General features: G+C 47.3%; 7 protein-coding genes across 7 annotated transcripts; 4 read left to right on the plus strand and 3 right to left on the minus strand.

Moving 5' to 3' along the window:
- Positions 1-15: 15 nt before the first annotated feature.
- TRIVIDRAFT_55176 (uncharacterized protein) lies at positions 16-840 on the minus strand (the record flags this gene model as incomplete). Its single annotated transcript, XM_014105551.1, has 3 exons — positions 16-214; positions 270-540; positions 603-840. 3 exons carry the CDS (start codon positions 838-840, stop codon positions 16-18), a joined length of 708 nt encoding a protein of 235 aa, XP_013961026.1.
- A 485-nt stretch (positions 841-1,325) lies between these two features.
- On the minus strand, positions 1,326-2,219 carry TRIVIDRAFT_62609 (uncharacterized protein; the record flags this gene model as incomplete). Its single annotated transcript, XM_014105552.1, has 1 exon — positions 1,326-2,219. One exon carries the CDS (start codon positions 2,217-2,219, stop codon positions 1,326-1,328), a length of 894 nt encoding a protein of 297 aa, XP_013961027.1.
- Positions 2,220-4,081: 1,862 nt separating this feature from the next.
- TRIVIDRAFT_34058 (uncharacterized protein) lies at positions 4,082-5,188 on the plus strand (the record flags this gene model as incomplete). The annotated part of the gene is made up of 6 exons (XM_014105553.1): positions 4,082-4,123; positions 4,180-4,200; positions 4,259-4,497; positions 4,564-4,606; positions 4,669-4,933; positions 4,998-5,188. The coding sequence occupies 6 exons, from the start codon at positions 4,082-4,084 to the stop codon at positions 5,186-5,188; spliced, it is 801 nt and encodes a 266-aa protein (XP_013961028.1).
- A 733-nt stretch (positions 5,189-5,921) lies between these two features.
- On the plus strand, positions 5,922-7,131 carry TRIVIDRAFT_217419 (uncharacterized protein; the record flags this gene model as incomplete). The annotated part of the gene is made up of 4 exons (XM_014105554.1): positions 5,922-6,541; positions 6,644-6,752; positions 6,837-7,009; positions 7,086-7,131. 4 exons carry the CDS (start codon positions 5,922-5,924, stop codon positions 7,129-7,131), a joined length of 948 nt encoding a protein of 315 aa, XP_013961029.1.
- A 1,586-nt stretch (positions 7,132-8,717) lies between these two features.
- TRIVIDRAFT_62612 (uncharacterized protein) lies at positions 8,718-10,837 on the minus strand (the record flags this gene model as incomplete). The annotated part of the gene is made up of 5 exons (XM_014105555.1): positions 8,718-9,127; positions 9,277-9,612; positions 9,842-10,396; positions 10,464-10,583; positions 10,786-10,837. The coding sequence occupies 5 exons, from the start codon at positions 10,835-10,837 to the stop codon at positions 8,718-8,720; spliced, it is 1,473 nt and encodes a 490-aa protein (XP_013961030.1).
- A 556-nt stretch (positions 10,838-11,393) lies between these two features.
- Positions 11,394-13,768, plus strand: TRIVIDRAFT_187811 (uncharacterized protein; the record flags this gene model as incomplete). The annotated part of the gene is made up of 6 exons (XM_014105556.1): positions 11,394-11,405; positions 11,553-11,859; positions 11,919-12,301; positions 12,368-13,023; positions 13,094-13,478; positions 13,748-13,768. 6 exons carry the CDS (start codon positions 11,394-11,396, stop codon positions 13,766-13,768), a joined length of 1,764 nt encoding a protein of 587 aa, XP_013961031.1.
- A 416-nt stretch (positions 13,769-14,184) lies between these two features.
- Positions 14,185-16,498, plus strand: TRIVIDRAFT_211265 (uncharacterized protein; the record flags this gene model as incomplete). The annotated part of the gene is made up of 8 exons (XM_014105557.1): positions 14,185-14,230; positions 14,285-14,390; positions 14,440-14,566; positions 14,798-15,058; positions 15,136-15,512; positions 15,574-15,926; positions 15,987-16,175; positions 16,233-16,498. 8 exons carry the CDS (start codon positions 14,185-14,187, stop codon positions 16,496-16,498), a joined length of 1,725 nt encoding a protein of 574 aa, XP_013961032.1.
- Between the last annotated feature and the right edge of the window lie 131 nt (positions 16,499-16,629).

The raw sequence follows: 16,629 nt of genomic DNA on the forward strand, positions 1-16,629 counted from the left end.
ATCATTTTCACACAATCACGGCCCGGGAAAACGACCTCCGTGCATTGGGGTCTCATCGAACTTGACATACCCCTTTTCCTTAACAAAGGTCGAATTCCAGGGCCCCTGGTCTTTTTCTTCAGACAATTTAACATAGTAGTTGGCATGAGCCTCGGGATCTAACTTCCCATATGCGGGCTCTCCATTCGATTCACGCTCATCTACGTGATAGAATCTAAATAATATCATCATCAGCATTATCACGTCTCATTGAGAATATATGTGCATACTTATATCCAGAGGTCCTGTACACCTCTGATAAATAATGAATCATATGAGCGGCCGCTGCCTTTCCCATGCCAAACGAAATCAGAGGCTCTAAAGTCATAATATGTAGCTTGTTACCAGTATAAATGAAGGTCTTAGACGCATCCGACGGCAATTCCGCAAATCCCTTGACAGCCAATTGGGCGGCGGCATAGGCGGAAAAGGTATTAATATGCGCATCTGTAATTATGCTTGATAAGGGCTGATCAAATCCCTGGGTGGAAAGGATGAAAGCTACCGACGATATGGCACTTCAGTTTATATCTTTTTGGCCGTGTGGATACGTGCTTCCTCACCATTATATATGACAACACTCGGAATTCCCAGCTTTTCTTTAACTTCGGTGAATACACCTTCGACATTGTACGCATCTGATAAATCCGCTCTGATTGAAAGATAATCGGCGGCGGTATCATCCAGTTTATTTGAACGACAGACAACTGCCACCTTGTAGCCGCTGCTAGCAAATGCGCGAGCTACAGCAACACCAATCCTAGGTCCATAGCCAAAGATGAGGACTACTTTGGATGACATCGTATGAGTGTTGGAAACTTCTGAAAAAGACCTGTATTTGGCTGTAACGTAAGGGCAAACACCTCAAGAATTTGTACTTTCATCAGCAGAAGATATACAATGTACGCAATAAGAATCTCCCCTCCTTATATGGAAGTATATAATTTATTGATTACTGACAACTTGGCTACAATTATCACTTTATCTCAGCTTACTCCGTACACCTAATCGATCACAAGGCACGATCTGAGCAAGTCCGCGGAGCTGTAAGCAGAGCAGAACTAAGTGCCAGCATGGCGTTCACATGGTTTACAATAGTTCGGATTAGAGTTGTACGACTGTGGCTGGAGAACTGCCCGCGTAATATGTATTGTTCCATAGTAGAAGACATGTTTATTTGGAGAAAAAATGAATTATGACAAGTATGATGCTGTCCATGCTGACATGCTGCCATGAGTATCCCCATCTGCGAATTGAGAGGGGCTTTGCAGTTCAATCCTCTCAATCTAGAATCCTTTAGCTACGGGAGGATAATTTGAGCTCACGTAATCGCGAAACTCGGTCGGCTTGCGGCCAATCAATCTCTCCAACTCGCCCGTCGTCTCCTCGAAATTGCCGTGGTTCATGGCACGAACCCAAGCGAGTCGGAAGTTTGGCAATTGCTCGTGCTGGCCCTTGAATGCATCCCAGCTGAGATACTCTTCCTCGCTAATGTTATTGGAGGCCACTTTCAAGCCTTTGGCCTGACCCAAGATTTCGGCAACCTCCGCAAGAGAAAACGCCTCGTTGCCACTCAGCTTATACGTCTTATTTGCATGTCCCTCTTCCGTCAGCACGGTGACATTGGACGCCGCGAGATCATCACGCGTCACGGGTGCAACTTTGCCCTTGCCAAATGGAATATTAATTCCTTCTTCAAGCGCATTAGCGCCTATGTAAATGAAAAATGTCTCCAAAAAGGGTGGCTGCATCATGATGGTGTAGTCCATTCCACTGGCCTTTAATGCTTGCTCGGTGAATGTATCACTCTCCGTGACGTCCCAGAGCGCAATTCCAGCCCCCTCTTGTCGCTGGACTGAGGTATAAACGACATGCTTGACACCAGCCTGTCTTGCGGCAGTGATCACATTATAGTGTTGTCGGATGCGATCCGTGAAAGCATGTGCCCCGATGAACATGATTTTCTCAATGCCCTGGAATGCCGCAAGAAGCGAATCAAAGTCAAAGTAATCGACCTTGTGCGTCGAAACTCCCTTATCGGCAAAGCGCTTTAGCTTATTCGCAGGGTCCCGCGAAACGGCCGCAAGCTGCGAAGCTGGCAGCTTTTCGAGAAGTAGGTCAAGGGTTTTACCACCAAGAATCCCTCCTGCGCCCGTGACCAGAATCTTGCCTGCAGCCATTGCTTTGACGCAGGGCACAAGTGAACAATAGGTATTTCAAGGTAATTGTCAGATTGTCGTATTATCGTCAGTCAAGGTGAAGCGATAGCACGAATGCTCGATATAATGTGAGATATACTTGAGAAAATCCAAGGCGTATATTCAATTATAATACTCAGCACCAATTGAATCCTACTTATTATATATATACGAGTCAAAAGAATTCTCGAGAAGCTGGCTCGGGATAAGTTGCCAGTCCTTTGTCATTAACTGTCTCAATTAGACATGCTAGTGATACAAATACGAGGTGTCGCCTCACGGCTCATTCCATTTCATGTTCGTTGTCGAGTGGCCAATATGAGGATAAGAGCGAAAGCAAAAAGCACCAACATCCCCACTCTCATGGCTTAATATGGTTAGGGATCCTTCGGAAATTCTTGAATCATCTTATTCAACCGCCAAATGAGTGGCGCAAAGCAGCAAATCAATGGCTGAAGCTCATTTGGCCAGCTTCGATCCCAACACTCGTCCTTTCGCAGCCATAAATTCAAACCATCAGTCCCTCCAACTCCGCCTAATTCCGCCAACTCCGTATTTCCGTTCGAGGAGGCGCATCTAAATGAGTATTGTTGTACTGGGTTTGGACACATTCTGCCAACATCCTGTAACGGCCATGTGGCTTATAAAGCATATGTCATTTATAGGTCATTAGGACTACACAAATGCGTACAATCATTAACGTGATGATTAAATCGATACACTTTTGCCATTATCCGTGTTTTTGCAAACATTTCAGTCTCATTGCTCTTGCTTGTATGGGTTAGTGGTATATAGACAAACGTGGTGGGGTCAGTCCTCAAGTTTCTGAAGCCACTACGGCACAACAACAGCCTATCATAGACATATATAGCCCGGATATGCTTCTAATTTGCTTCAAGATAGTTTAGGTCCTTGGTTTCAGTCGCCTCATGTCCATTCAAGAGATGCAGCCTTGAATATAATTGTTTTGACTGGGCCGACTCTTCAACTTGGATTTTCACAGACACTTATCTTCAAAGTAGGGTCATCAACGTAAATCCGCCTCGAGTCTAATTCCGCCTTGCGAGGAATTGGAATCAGCTCGCTTCAGAACTCCGTGTATGGAGATTTTCCAGTGAGATGGGAAGTTGGCGCTTAATTCCGTTTGCTAACGCTCCCTTGAGGTACATTTCTTCGATATCACTGAAGCAAAATGCCACATGCAAGAATATTCGCCGGCGATAAAAACTTGGGCGTTGCCGTGAGTTCATACTAATAACCATGGCACTTTTTTGTATTCCACTGAACCTCGGATTCCTGAAGACCTAGTATTTTCTAAGTGTATCTAGATCCAATTCCATTATTGATCACTTGTGCTAGCATCGACATTCGTTCTTAGATGGCATATTGAAAATTTCAATGCTGATTATGAGATAGTCAAGCATCCATTAGCCATAAGCAAGCGTTGCTTCGGGGCATCAACAGTACCATCATCATTATATATACAATGATCCTTGACTTAGGTTAATTCCTTCTCACACACCTCTTAATGTACTAGGACGCTAGTTTTGAGAAATACCAAGACCAAACACGAACTCATTATTCCGAAGACTGCCTTTGAAGGTAAATCTCCCCCAATTGTGTCATGCAAAGTCCGCAGATAATTCCGTTGTATGTGGGGGGGAACGTGGCAAGGAACAGCTTCATGAACCCCAATAGATAGAATTCCGCTATTTGAGATATAAATTTACCCTTCTCTGCTCTCCACGGTGTCATGTTATCGAAGGAACACCAAAACTGCACAGAGTTCTATTCTTTCTAATTTTGGGTTTCCTTGTTCAACCCTTATATCTAACTCTTTCAAGATGCCGTCCTGGGTTATTGTTGGCGCAACGCGGGGAATTGGTGTAAGTGCATTATAATCAACGCATAATATTAGCATTTCTAACTTGTCCCTCGCTAGTTTGAATACGTGAATCAGCTGGTATGTATTGAACGCAATCGCTTAATCATTAACTTCTTATACTTACCTATTTAATAAGTCCTCTGATTCGCAGAATGAAGTCTTTGCTTTAATTAGGAGCCAAAAGACTGCTGGACCGCTAAATGAGTTGGCTGTCTCTCGAAAGAATATCCGCGTCATTGAAACGAACATAGCCAATCCTGCAAAGCTCAAGGAGACTGCAGAACAAATTGGCAATATCACTGGTGGAAAGTTGGACGTACTGGTATACAATGCTTTTTTCCATGGAGACTCGGGAGAACTTACTCCAAGCGCGTTGTAAGTAGCATAGTTGATTCTATGCCTAATATGTGACAAAATAACGGCGAACTTACTCCAATATAGCACGGGAAGAGAAGAAGAGTTGGAACCCCATTTCTTTGAACCAGTAAGTCGCAGACGATTTCTTTATACTAATAATGGAAATAAACTAATCATCATGTTCAACAGCTGAAAGTGAATGCACTGCACGTCATACACACCGTCAACGCCCTTCTCCCTCTGATCAAGCAGGGAGTAGAGAAAAAGATCATATACATCTCTTCCGCTAGTGGGGATCTTGAGGTGACCCGAATCATCGAATTGCCTGCTGTAATAGGCTACTCCGTAAGCAAGGCTGCAGGGACAATGATTATGACCAAGTACGCCTCAGAGCTAAAAGAGGACGGCATCGTGACTTTGTCAATCTCACCGGGATGGGTTGACACAGATGCATGTAAGTGCTCACTGTATAAACTATTGATGATCCCAGATCAACTACTGAGTAAAGTATTTAACAGCTAAAGCTGCCTTAACCTCCCCTGAGGCATTCACAGCAATGGTTTCTACTTTGAGGAAGCTTGACCCAAATGTTAAGGGGATGATTTCACCAAAGGAATCGGTGGAATCCATGCTTTCCGTTATCAAGAGTCTTGATAAGAATAACAGCGGCAAATTCCTGTCTCATAAAGGCAACCTTGATTGGTTCTAAGATGTCAGGGCCTTGGACAATGCTTTGGAAGGATTGAGTCTTTAGTAACCTGATTGATTATCTGGCATTCATGTCAACACAGAGTTATGTACCTGATCTCATCATCTATATGCCGCTAAATATGTATTACAAATAGTTGAAGTAGCGAGAATTATGCACAACATTGATGCTACATACCCGGTAGCAACGATAGTTAGATCCATCACATAAATGTGCGTATCGTTTTGTGTAATCTGCTATCCAATAGATCCTCAGTAATCGCTGAAATACCAGTCAGCTATCTCGGGTACTTCGGTAACGAAGCACTTGATCGCCATTCCATAGCTTCCTAACTAACATCGGATCCCGTGAATAATCAAGCCGATGCCTCGGCCTTTTGCCATAGAAGGTACATGATTCAGTCACAAGGTGCACAGACCAATGAAACTTTAACCTTCCTAAAGAGTCAAGATTAATTTAAGCCTGGTCGATGCATCTATGGCCTGATAATTTCAAGCAACAGAAAAAAAAAAGAAGAAATGGAAAAGGAAAAATGAAAGAAAGAAATCTCTTTCAATATGTCCAAGTCAATGACTCATTTCATGCAACTGGAAAGGCGAAATCGCCATCGCGCAAATGCACGTGACCCGTATTTGCCGTCCTGACAAGGTACTAAAAAAGGCAGATTTGAGTCACCCCAGTTCCCGGTCCTGGTCCTGCGATCTCAACGATAGCCGAAGTCTCCAGATTCAAAATGGCCGGTCACGCAGTTTCATTCAGTTCCGTGCCAGAGAAGCTGGTAGAGCTGCTGACTCTTGACCTGCCGTATTCTTTACCTCTGTTAAGGCGGCTGCAGTCTACAAAGTTCAATCATGGAACTTCGGCTCATGCACGCATCGTCTTTGTCTCTGATACTGCATTGTCCCCCCAGGAGCAGCTGGACCAGAACCAATTCAAGACATACTCCGCGGCGTATTTAGATTTCTCTAAAGAGGAAACTCAAATGTACATCTACTCGAATCTGGAACACCAGCGCAACAGAGACGATGCCAGTAACAGACATCTCTACGAGCTGCAATTGGCGGAAATGGTGGACGAAGTCGTCCGGCTGCGCAATGAATACAAGCAAGAGTTACTCTTCACGGATCCAGACCGCATCCTGATAGGATCCCTGCACTCGGACGTTCGATCGATCCTGGAAAAATTCGAGGGCCGTGTTGAGTCCCGGCCCTCCGGCCTTTATGATAAATGGCTCATGAGGAGGGAAGAGCTGCCTCTCTTGGACGAGACTCTTCCCTCCGGCATGTATTGGGACAGCGCCACCCTCGATGATTGCCGGCTGGTTGTATCCCGAACTGATATCCCCCGTACTGCGTAGGTCTACAGACTCCAACCCTGAAACCTTCTTTGGTCAGATCAGTGCTATGCTATTGGCTCGACCGCGCCTATCGCGGAAACTAATCGGCATCACCACAGTCAAACACTTGTTAACCTTCCGAATCTGATGGTTAAACGAAAGGATAAGACGCCAATCGCGTGGGCACTGCTGGGTACTGATGGATCCCTAATCAGCGTGCATGTAGAAGTGAGTTCCAGAAACGACAGGCATCTTGAACCCCGGAGAACGTCGGCCATGATGAGTGCAGGATGATACTGAACAAACAATCAGGAACCTTATAGACGACAGGGCTTAGCTAAAAAGCTAGCCACGAAGCTACTGCGAGAAAAGTCCTCCCAGTTTGGAGACGATGGCTGGCTCTGTGCTGATGTCAGTCCCTCAAACGTGAGCAGCCGGGCCATGTGCAAGTCGCTCAATGGAAAGCCTGACTGGGTAGTTTCTTGGTAAGGATATGATATCTTTTCTATTTTTAGATTCGCTTATATCAACTCCATGCACTGACACTATCCTTATCCATAGGATTTGTCTAATCCTGTCCGAGACTGGGGTGACTGAAAAGGCCTAGCAATCGAAAGACGCAAAAATTACTTGCGCCACGGCGAGGGAGGTACTGTAAGCGAAGAAAATAGATGCATTTGGTGGGATTCTAATTTTTGGACGATACGTGGATTCGTCCGGCTTATAGAGCTGCATTGGGGGGAGAAGGATAGACAAGGATCGCATGTGATGGCGTTTTTGCTTCGTCTTGTTGTTCTTTCTCTTCTAGCTTGACTCGTTATGTGATTGATTGTTCGAGGTGCCGGGGGTGCTCCTATGGATAGCCGGTGTCTAATATAGATATATCGGCAATTTTCAAACGTCGGTATATTCATAATCGGGATTATTAATACCTTACCATGACTAAGACTTGGGGCTGTCGAGAGTCTTCTCCTGACGAGTATGCAGTCTCAAGACTGAAAATTAGCTTCACGAGTCAGTCGTTTACTTTTTCACATGCCACAAAGTATTTCAACATTGTTTGTAATCATGTAACTCACCAGAGGCGAAAAGAACAGCGAGAAAATCTCTAGAGTCGTATTTCCACTAAATCGTATCCCTATCCAATCCATGCATAGCGCTAAAAGTCCGATCCTGCGCTCTCGAGTCCGCTCAGGAGCCGGGCACCCAAACAAGCAAAACATCCTCGGGATCCATTACTACTGACATATCAAGACCAGCTCTGGAGAATAAAGAGCCGGTGATGAGTTGCTAAATCGAGCAGGGCAACCGTTGGAAGGAAGCACCCTCGACACAACGACATGTCCAAAAGAAGTATGATTCCCTTAAATTCATAGAGAAGAGTCTTGGGTATGCAATGATAATCAAGGCGGCGGGAATCCACGGGTCGTCCCAGAGCCACCCTTTGAAAGATCCTTGCTCTGTCACATATCTATTCGCCTCTTGGCCTGCCCAACCAAATTACCTCTCATAGTCGCACCCCCTACGCACCAACACTCTCCAATGTATTTCACACAGGCAGGGCACATGAATATTTCCAACGCTCAGGGACTCGTAAGCGCTCTTGCCAACTTTCGTGCATGTACCAAGTATCAAACAAGGGATCATCCTCCGAAAAAGGTACCAGCCGTTAAACATTACATTTAAGCATCGCCAAAAGGCAAATGCACAACATGAAGTATAACTTCCCGATTGAGACCACCAGCTGGGGCGACGCCTCTCCTGATTCATGCTAGTGTTACATCGTGAGCAAACCGATGAACTGCTCCGTCAACTGCTAACAAGAATTGCGTTAGGGCAGATCGTGCCCGGCTTCTGCGTTGGGTAAGCATCAAAGCAACACTGTAACAAAGTCCAAGCACTGGAGCAAAATCTCCCCCGCCGGTGGGATGAAATACCGGTCGATCAATGGGATAGGCGTCTGTCAAACGCTTGAATCCCGTGTGGCCCGGCTAGCAGGGGTTCCCGATGAAGTTACATTCACGGACCACATAGTTGTATGCACGCTAAAGCACTTGAAACTTATTATGGAGGTCCTTGCTTCGACAGGCAGGTAGCCCTTCTCCGTCTTCTTCTGGAACTGCAACTCAATTCTTGTCACTATCCTTGGCCATACAGACGATCAGCTCGTTGATCGAGCCGGTCCTTGCACCATCATCGGATGAAGAGCCTATCCAGGTATCGCTGGCAGCTTTCGATATCCGCCCCCACGTATCCAATGTACATATCAGGACGAACTACCACCGCGTAGGATTCGTCTGCTCCGGCCCAGTCCGCGGTAAAGGTCCTCACTTTTGACGTGACCACGCTATCGGCGGTCGCCGATGAAGGGAGAATGTTGAACAGTACGGCAACATCCTCGTGGGCAAGAGCCTGTTCAGGATGGTCGCCAATGGCCAAGATCAGATACTTGCCATATGTAACCTGAGAGTATAGCCAAATGTCGCCATCGCTGTCGGGCTTGGACAGAACAACATCAGGGCATCTCCTGCCAGCCTTCCAGATTCCGTACTCAGACTCTTCCACAATTGGCGATCCCATGGTGTCGTACGCAACGCCCATTCCTATTGGCGCCCATGTTAGTCAACCGTTGCCCTTCTCGCTCATGCTCAACACATCACACCCAACCACGGTGGCAGGGGGGGGGTGTCCATGCTGCAACAGGGAGGTGGTGTAAACACCATGGAATAACTTCGCGGAAAAATTCACTGACCTGTGATATACCCCGCGTTGCGTTCGATGGTACCGACATATTGCTTGGCAGTGTGAACAGTGTCCCGGACCAACGCCGCGGCAACGTCAATGACCCCCTGCGCAGTTTGTCTGCGCTCAATATCATAACTCCGGAGAATCTTTCCTGCAGCGCCCTCCTGCAGACGCGAACTTTTGAGGACAAGGGTCAGACGCCAGGCAAGACTGAATGCATCGGCAATGCCTGTGTTTAGCCCTTGACCCCCGTTGACCGAGTGGACGTGGGCTGCATCTCCAGCCAAGAAGACACGGCCCGCGCCATCCTTGGAGATGAAAGAAGACGCGATCCTTTCCTTGACTAAAGCCAGCTGTCAGCTCTGCCGGCCTCTCCCACTTGTTGCTCCGTCTCTTTAGCCTTTGCCACTAAGGAGTAGTTGCCGGGCTAGCAAGATCCATACCATCTCCCCCGACAAGCGGCGTGCCTACCTAACACGGAATACGGAACTTGTAAACCAAGATAAGGCAGATGAACAAATGAAAAGTGGGCAAACAAAAGTTCAAGCAAACAATGTCAAAAGTCCACTTACCATCAAAAGTGCTATACCATTCAGTCTTGACAAAGTCGGTCCGATATGGGGCCAAGTGCTTCTTGATGGACTCTTCAGCACGCTCCTGCGTCACTTCTCCTTCAAGAAGCACGTAGAAACGGCACAGCCCTCTCTCTCTCGGGATCCAGGACACTCTGGACTGGCCGTTCAGCTGGAATGTGATGATTTCTGGGCATGTGGGGAAGTCTGTATCGATGAAGGTGTCCAGCACCGACCATAGCATCTCCGGTTTGCTTCCAGTAAACGTCGCCCCGATGGCTGCTCGTACCGTCGACTTGGCTCCATCTGATCCCAGGGCATATTGGGATCTGATTATCCGGCCACTTTTCGTCACCACTTCGACGAATTCATTGGTCTCAGTCAGAGATTCTACCTGTTCGCCATAATGGACGAAACCATCCAGACGGGTGCTCAACATCTTCTCGACGACCGGTTGGCCAATCATGAGAAAGTTCTTGTGAAAGGTGTGCTCAAGGCTCACCCACCACTGGTTCTGACGAGAAATGAAGTCCCCATCGCCGAAAGTCGAGCTCGCTACGCAAGCCGGTCAGCATGAGTCTTAATCTATTGTAATAAGGAAACAGTCGACATGTCCACTTACTGTTGCACTTTAAACCCTGTGGCAGGAGTTCATCCAGAATGCCAACAACGGTCAAATACTGCTGAGTTCGCGCGTTCAACGCGTCTGCACGTCCAAGATCTAGACTTTGAGGTTTGGCGTCTGCCAATGGTCAAGATTAGCCCGCATTCAATAATCTGACAGCATCATGAGAAGGTCCTTACCCAATATGCTGACGGACACGCCAAGACGGTGCAAAAGCAGGCCGGTAAGCAAACCAGTAGGACCTCCTGTCATAAGGTTTCTTGTCAGTACTCCGATATCGACCAGTGATATTATCCGTCATGTATTCCGGGGAGCATACCGCCAACAATAGCTACATCAACAGTCTCGACTTCGCTGTTTGAGCTGCCCATATTGGCAAAATTTGACAAGATTTCCTTGGAGCCTGTTTGAAGGGAATCCGTATGAGAAGAAGGAGAAATAGACAGAAGAGTAGAAATGGAATGTCATCGCCAAATATTAAGGATCATGCTGGGATTCCGTTGCCTATAATCACATACCAACCGCCGTGATACTCAAGCCTTGGCAGCAAACAACCCACGCCAACAGGGGTTGAGATACTAAGTTGCCAACGACTCCACCAGGATTCCACATTTGCCATCTAAAGCAACTGTTTGGTGCCCGTCAACGATTTAAAATGAAACCATAGAGGTGTCTGAGTTGTAGGTGAATCGCATGGCAGGTTGCCACACGCCCCCTCGGGGATCCAAACCAGATGGAGAAGGTGGCATAGCACCAACGGCTATCACTGCTAGTTGGTGGGCCAATCTGTCAAGAGCCTCTGTTTTGTATATCCAGGTGAAGAGCTTCAATCTGATAAAAGGATCCAGATTTTCCAAACGAGTTTGAGCATATGGTCATTCCTGGCTCACCACAACTATTCTTTCCCAGTATCCGAGTGAAGCCACCATGCCGTCTGCAGTGGAACTTGAGTCACTAGCCGTCGAGGTCCCGGCGACCCAGGCAAAGCTCAAGTCAACTTCTTCCACCCCTCCTCTTCCTGTCACTGTCCCTTCGGTTTCTCTCACCACTGGTGTAGATGGAGCTGCCCTTGAGACGGCATCCAAGATTCTTCACATCATAGACCGGTATCGCCTAAACCGGCCGGTCGATGCCGCTGCCAAAGCTGATGAGGGAGCTTTGAAGTTTCTCGCCCTCATTTACACTCATGTCAAAGCTGGCGATGTCGTACCCATGTGCCTACCTGCATTTCCCTTCAAGTCACCAAACTCCCGGTCCAAAGTGTTGGGCAAGCTGCCTGACAAAGCAGAGGAGCTGGCTCTAGCACACCTCAACGGCCTTTGTCTAGCTATTCGAGACATCTACCCTCCAGGGGCAAACCTTACCATCGTCTCAGATGGCCTGGTATATAATGGTATGTCCCACCAGATGTCCTAATCTTCACAGAGAAAGATACTAAGCCAATGCATCCAGATTTGCTTGGTGTCCCTGACAAGGATGTGTGGAACTATGGCGAAACACTGAGAGCTCTAGCTTTAGCCAAGGGCTACAAACACATATCCTTTTCGCGTCTCCGAGATCTTGTAACAATCCAGCTGCCCGAGAAGCTTGATGAGATGACATATGTCGCGAATGCATCCAACTTTCGACGAGCATTACTCAATGCTTTCAGCCGACCTGACTGGGAATGGAAGACTTTTAGCCAGAGCGAGGATGTTTGCTTGACGTATAGGGGGTATATCAAGTTTCTGGAGACGGATCTTGAAACTGTTTATCCGGTTGGAGATGACCGAAGCAAGACCAAGTATAAGCGAGGCATCGAATACATTGCCAAGCAGATGATGGCCCGTGGCGATGTAAGTTTTAGCCATCCTCTCTAAAAATTGTCTCGCTGTTGATCGTCGCTGACTTGAATGATTCAGGCATTCGCGAGCGCCGTTAGACAAAAGTACAAAGACTCGGTTCGACTGTCGATACATCCGTCCACTGGGGCAGCCAAGCTTTCCATCAGCTTGTTGCCCACAGACACCACGTATACCACACCTTGGCATTGTGCTGTTGCATATAGACTGGACGGCACCACATCTACCGGCATGCGATCTGATTTCGAGAATGACGATTCATATGAACTCGTCTACGAAAACGGCAGGCCTAGCTACTACCGCGAGAAATCCGATCTGTTTTCGTGGGGTTCAGAGAAGGGTGGTGTCGACTTCGAGCCGCTCTACCCAGCGGGCTGGCTTGTCAAACCCTCCAGGGGGCCTTTTACCATGACGATGCAAGATGTGGATGCCAGGAAGGTGCGATCATTATCTGAAATCAGCTCTCCGATCATCCTGCGTGGCTTCATTAAGAAGCCAAACAAGGAACAGTTCGCTAAAAAGTCGGAAGAATTTGGCAAGCCAACAGCGTGGAAGTTTGGCCTCATCTTGGAAGTCAAGGATCAGGGAACCAACAGTCAGGGTCTGAACAACGTGCTCTCTCGCGAGTGGATGCCTTGGCACTATGATGGTTTGTTCAAAACCGTCACGCAGGTAGGTGGGGATGGCGAGGAAACTCTCATCTCAACACCACCTCGGTGAGTAGCTGCGTTTGCGCCCAGTTGTAGAATGATGGCAACCGTACTAACACATCATTTTTGCTTCCAGATTTCAGATCTTTGTTGGAGCAACTTCGAGTCCCCGTGATACAGGATTTACGCTCTTTGCGTCGTCTACGCTTTTCCTCAAGTATCTCCCAGATTGGCTGAAGCTAGGAGCGCTGTCTGAGATGACTTGGACAGTTTCAACAGCCTCCTTTAATCAAACAGTTCTCAAGGGGCTTCCAATGATTGTGTCTCACCCAACAACAGGAAAGCCCTGTCTCAGGTACCACGAGCCGTGGCCCCAATCCAAGACCCAATTCGAGCCAACCAACGTCACCATTGATGGGTTGAAAGCTGCCGACAGTGCGGCAATCTGCGAGGCCATCGATTCTGTGTTGCATGACCGGAGAGTAGCATACTATCATGTTTGGGACAAGGGAGACATTGTGGTAAGCGACAACATCTTGATGATGCACACACGGAGCGACTTTAATTCCGGAAGTGATCGAGAGCTTTGGCGGATCCATTTTGACTGAGTAATGACGTTTGGCGCATTGGAGTTGTCTTTGTCCATAAGCAGGGGGTTGGTCTGTATCACACCGATGTTAGCACTTTAATTCCCAGTGATTTCCCCATAGCAAGTCTGAATAGGATGCCATTACGAGAAGTGTTTCGAACTGGAAACCAACACACGAAGATTGTATTGGACAGCGCATAGATGACGGTTCAGACATTTTGAATGTGTCGAGATTGGCGCATCTGCTTCGTAGAGCTGGCATCTGGTTACTGGTAGGTCCATGTAAGTATTATGCAAAGTCTTGGTATGTGACCGAAGATGAGAAAGAGACGAGGTAAAGGGAGGGGCTTTACAGTATTAAAGCTACATATGCACTATACATGGGACTCACACGGTGTTGATTTCAGGCGAATGGAACGCGAGAATAGCGTGCATGTGCACTAAATATACAGTGCGCAGTAATTTGACTGCCTAGAAGTTCGGCCTCTGGTGTCTAAAGCTGTTAGCTTTCAGCGGCTTTACCATCAATCGAATGGTCACTACCTAACCTGTCCAGTATCAATTGAACTTTCACCAAAATTCACGATCATCTCCCCAATCACCAGATCCAACGCTCTTCGCATCCTCATGTGATCGCCATGTCGACATTCAATGGCCTCGTCTCCGAGTTTCCAGACATAAGAAGTTCGGAACATCCAACTTGTCCACCAAAGAAGCCCCGTGCTAATGTGTTGATAGTCGATTTCTTTAGGCAACACGTCGATGCATTACCACCATTGGCGTGCTTTCTCAGCCACGTCCACAGTGACCATCTCTCTGGGCTCGAGACACTCCGATCTCCCTTGTAAGCTTCCATAGAAGGCATCATGCTGGGCTGGCTACTAACTTGTTAGTGTCTACTGCTCTGCGGCTACTAGGGAGATCCTACTTCGGCTGGAGCGATACCCCTGTCGCATCAACTATGCCAGGGGCATTCTGGAGGCACGGCAGCAGACTTACAGGCATCTGAGCAAGGTTATTGTGCGTACTGCAACCAGGACAAGGTTATGAACATATGAATACCCACGCCTAATTCTTGAGTAGAAGCCACTTCCGCTCGACTCTCCTACCACAATCGAACTCCAACCTGGAAACTGCATTCAAGTAACGCTCTTTGATGCGAACCACTGCCCTGGCTCTGTCATGTTCCGTAAGTGGTTCATTCGTTCTTTGGCGTTGCCATGCTTCACTAACGGCATTTCAGTGATTGAGGGGCATGGCAAAGCGATACTGTACACTGGGGACGTCAGATGCGAGCCATGGTTCGTCAATGCCATCACACGGAGCCCAGCTCTTATTGAGTATACATGTGGCATCAAGACTATAGACACCATCTATCTCGACACGTCATTTATAGACGACATTCCATTTCAGACGAAAGCCGAAGGGATTTCAGAGCTATTACGCAAGGTCATGAGATATCCCAAAGACACGGTCTTTTACATTCAATCTTGGACTTATGGCTACGAAGATGTTTGGATTGCTTTGTCCAAGGCTCTCAACTCCCCTGTGCGTCAACCCCCTGAAGCGCGCTGTATTTCTGCTGACAGTTGGTCAAGATTCACGTTGACAATTACAAACTCCGTATTTACAACTCCTTGAACGCGCCGTCATCAGAGGTTCGACCCAGTTCTGGCACTCATTTAACATCTACCGCTGCTGCTCTGACTGGCTTCATGTGTGGAAATACGCCTCAACCCGGTTGCCTTACCTCTGACCACAATGTCCGCCTCCACAGCTGTGAGAGCGGCAACATGTGTGCAATTGCAAAACGTTCTTCTGTAGTCAAAATCCAACCCGTTGTCGCATCATTTCCTGATGGTGGAGTTATCCAAGAAGCTGGAATAGGCGGAGGTGGTGAGGACTTGGAGCGCGAGATGGAACTGGGGATTCCCAGCCAGAGTGACCTTGAAGATCTCCTTAGAATGTACGTACAAGAGATCAGTGTCTGTGTTTTCAATGGATATCTAAGGCTAATTTCTTTACAGAATAGATGCGCTAAAGAGCATGACGGAGGAAGCGCGAGGTGAATGTGCCCGTGTTCTGACAAATGCAATGGCAAGCGGACGCGATTTACAGCTCAACATGAGTTTATCATCCGCTGAAGATGCGTATTCAACCGATTTACAAAGAGCCATACTTTCTATCATCAATACTCGATCAAAGGCAACTCCTGCTCGTACTAAGATTGAAGAGTGCAACGAGGCAAATCTCCCAAACATCATCCGGTTTCCATATTCACGACATTCGTCCTATGCCGAGCTTTGCGATTTAGTGAGTACATTCAAGCCAAGAGATATTTGGCCCTGCACATTCCATCTAGAGACTTGGGAAAAGAAAGGTGAGCCATTAGAGCGAGTTCATGTTACATCTCTCGCGAAAGCTAACGCATTTCTCTTAGCCATGTCCATTGAGTCTCTCTTTGGGAAACACTGCAGTGGCGACGTATTCGCGCACGACATGAGGATCAACAATATTAGAAAGCAAATGAAGCAAAGCGCTTGCGAAGAGCTAAACTCTCAAAGACTCGAGAACTACTGTTCGATTTTTGCCTCACCTACAAGCCAAATGTCGCCGAGCGCTTTCCATGGCTGCGACCCCAGAGAGGCCGTAACCGTCGCTCAATATGATGGTCTAGTACAGAAAGGATGCCACAAATCACAAGACGCGACAGCAAAACCTGCAACCACACAAAAGTCATTGCAGCCCCTAGTTTCTGAAAACGGCGATGCTACAGGTGGAAACGAGTCTCAAGAAACCAATGCCTCCACTTCGGCGCTCACTATACGAAATTCCTCAGTAAGATGCGATGCATACAATCAGATGCTCCAAAATTACCACGGAATCGGCTGGAATTCTATCGAGCTTATATCCGTCGACAGCAATCATAGCGTTGAAGAAACAGAACTATAGTTGAGCGCCGCAACAAAAGCAAGTGGGTTCCAACTCGTGCATTAATCAACCACCCGGGTTCCGGCATCATGGCTAACAATGCAACAGATGGAAATTCAGGAACAATCTCGTTCTCACATGTCAACTCCCAG

This window comes from Trichoderma virens (assembly GCF_000170995.1).
Source record: "Trichoderma virens Gv29-8 chromosome Unknown TRIVIscaffold_1, whole genome shotgun sequence".
Taxonomy (NCBI): Eukaryota; Fungi; Ascomycota; class Sordariomycetes; order Hypocreales; family Hypocreaceae; genus Trichoderma; species Trichoderma virens.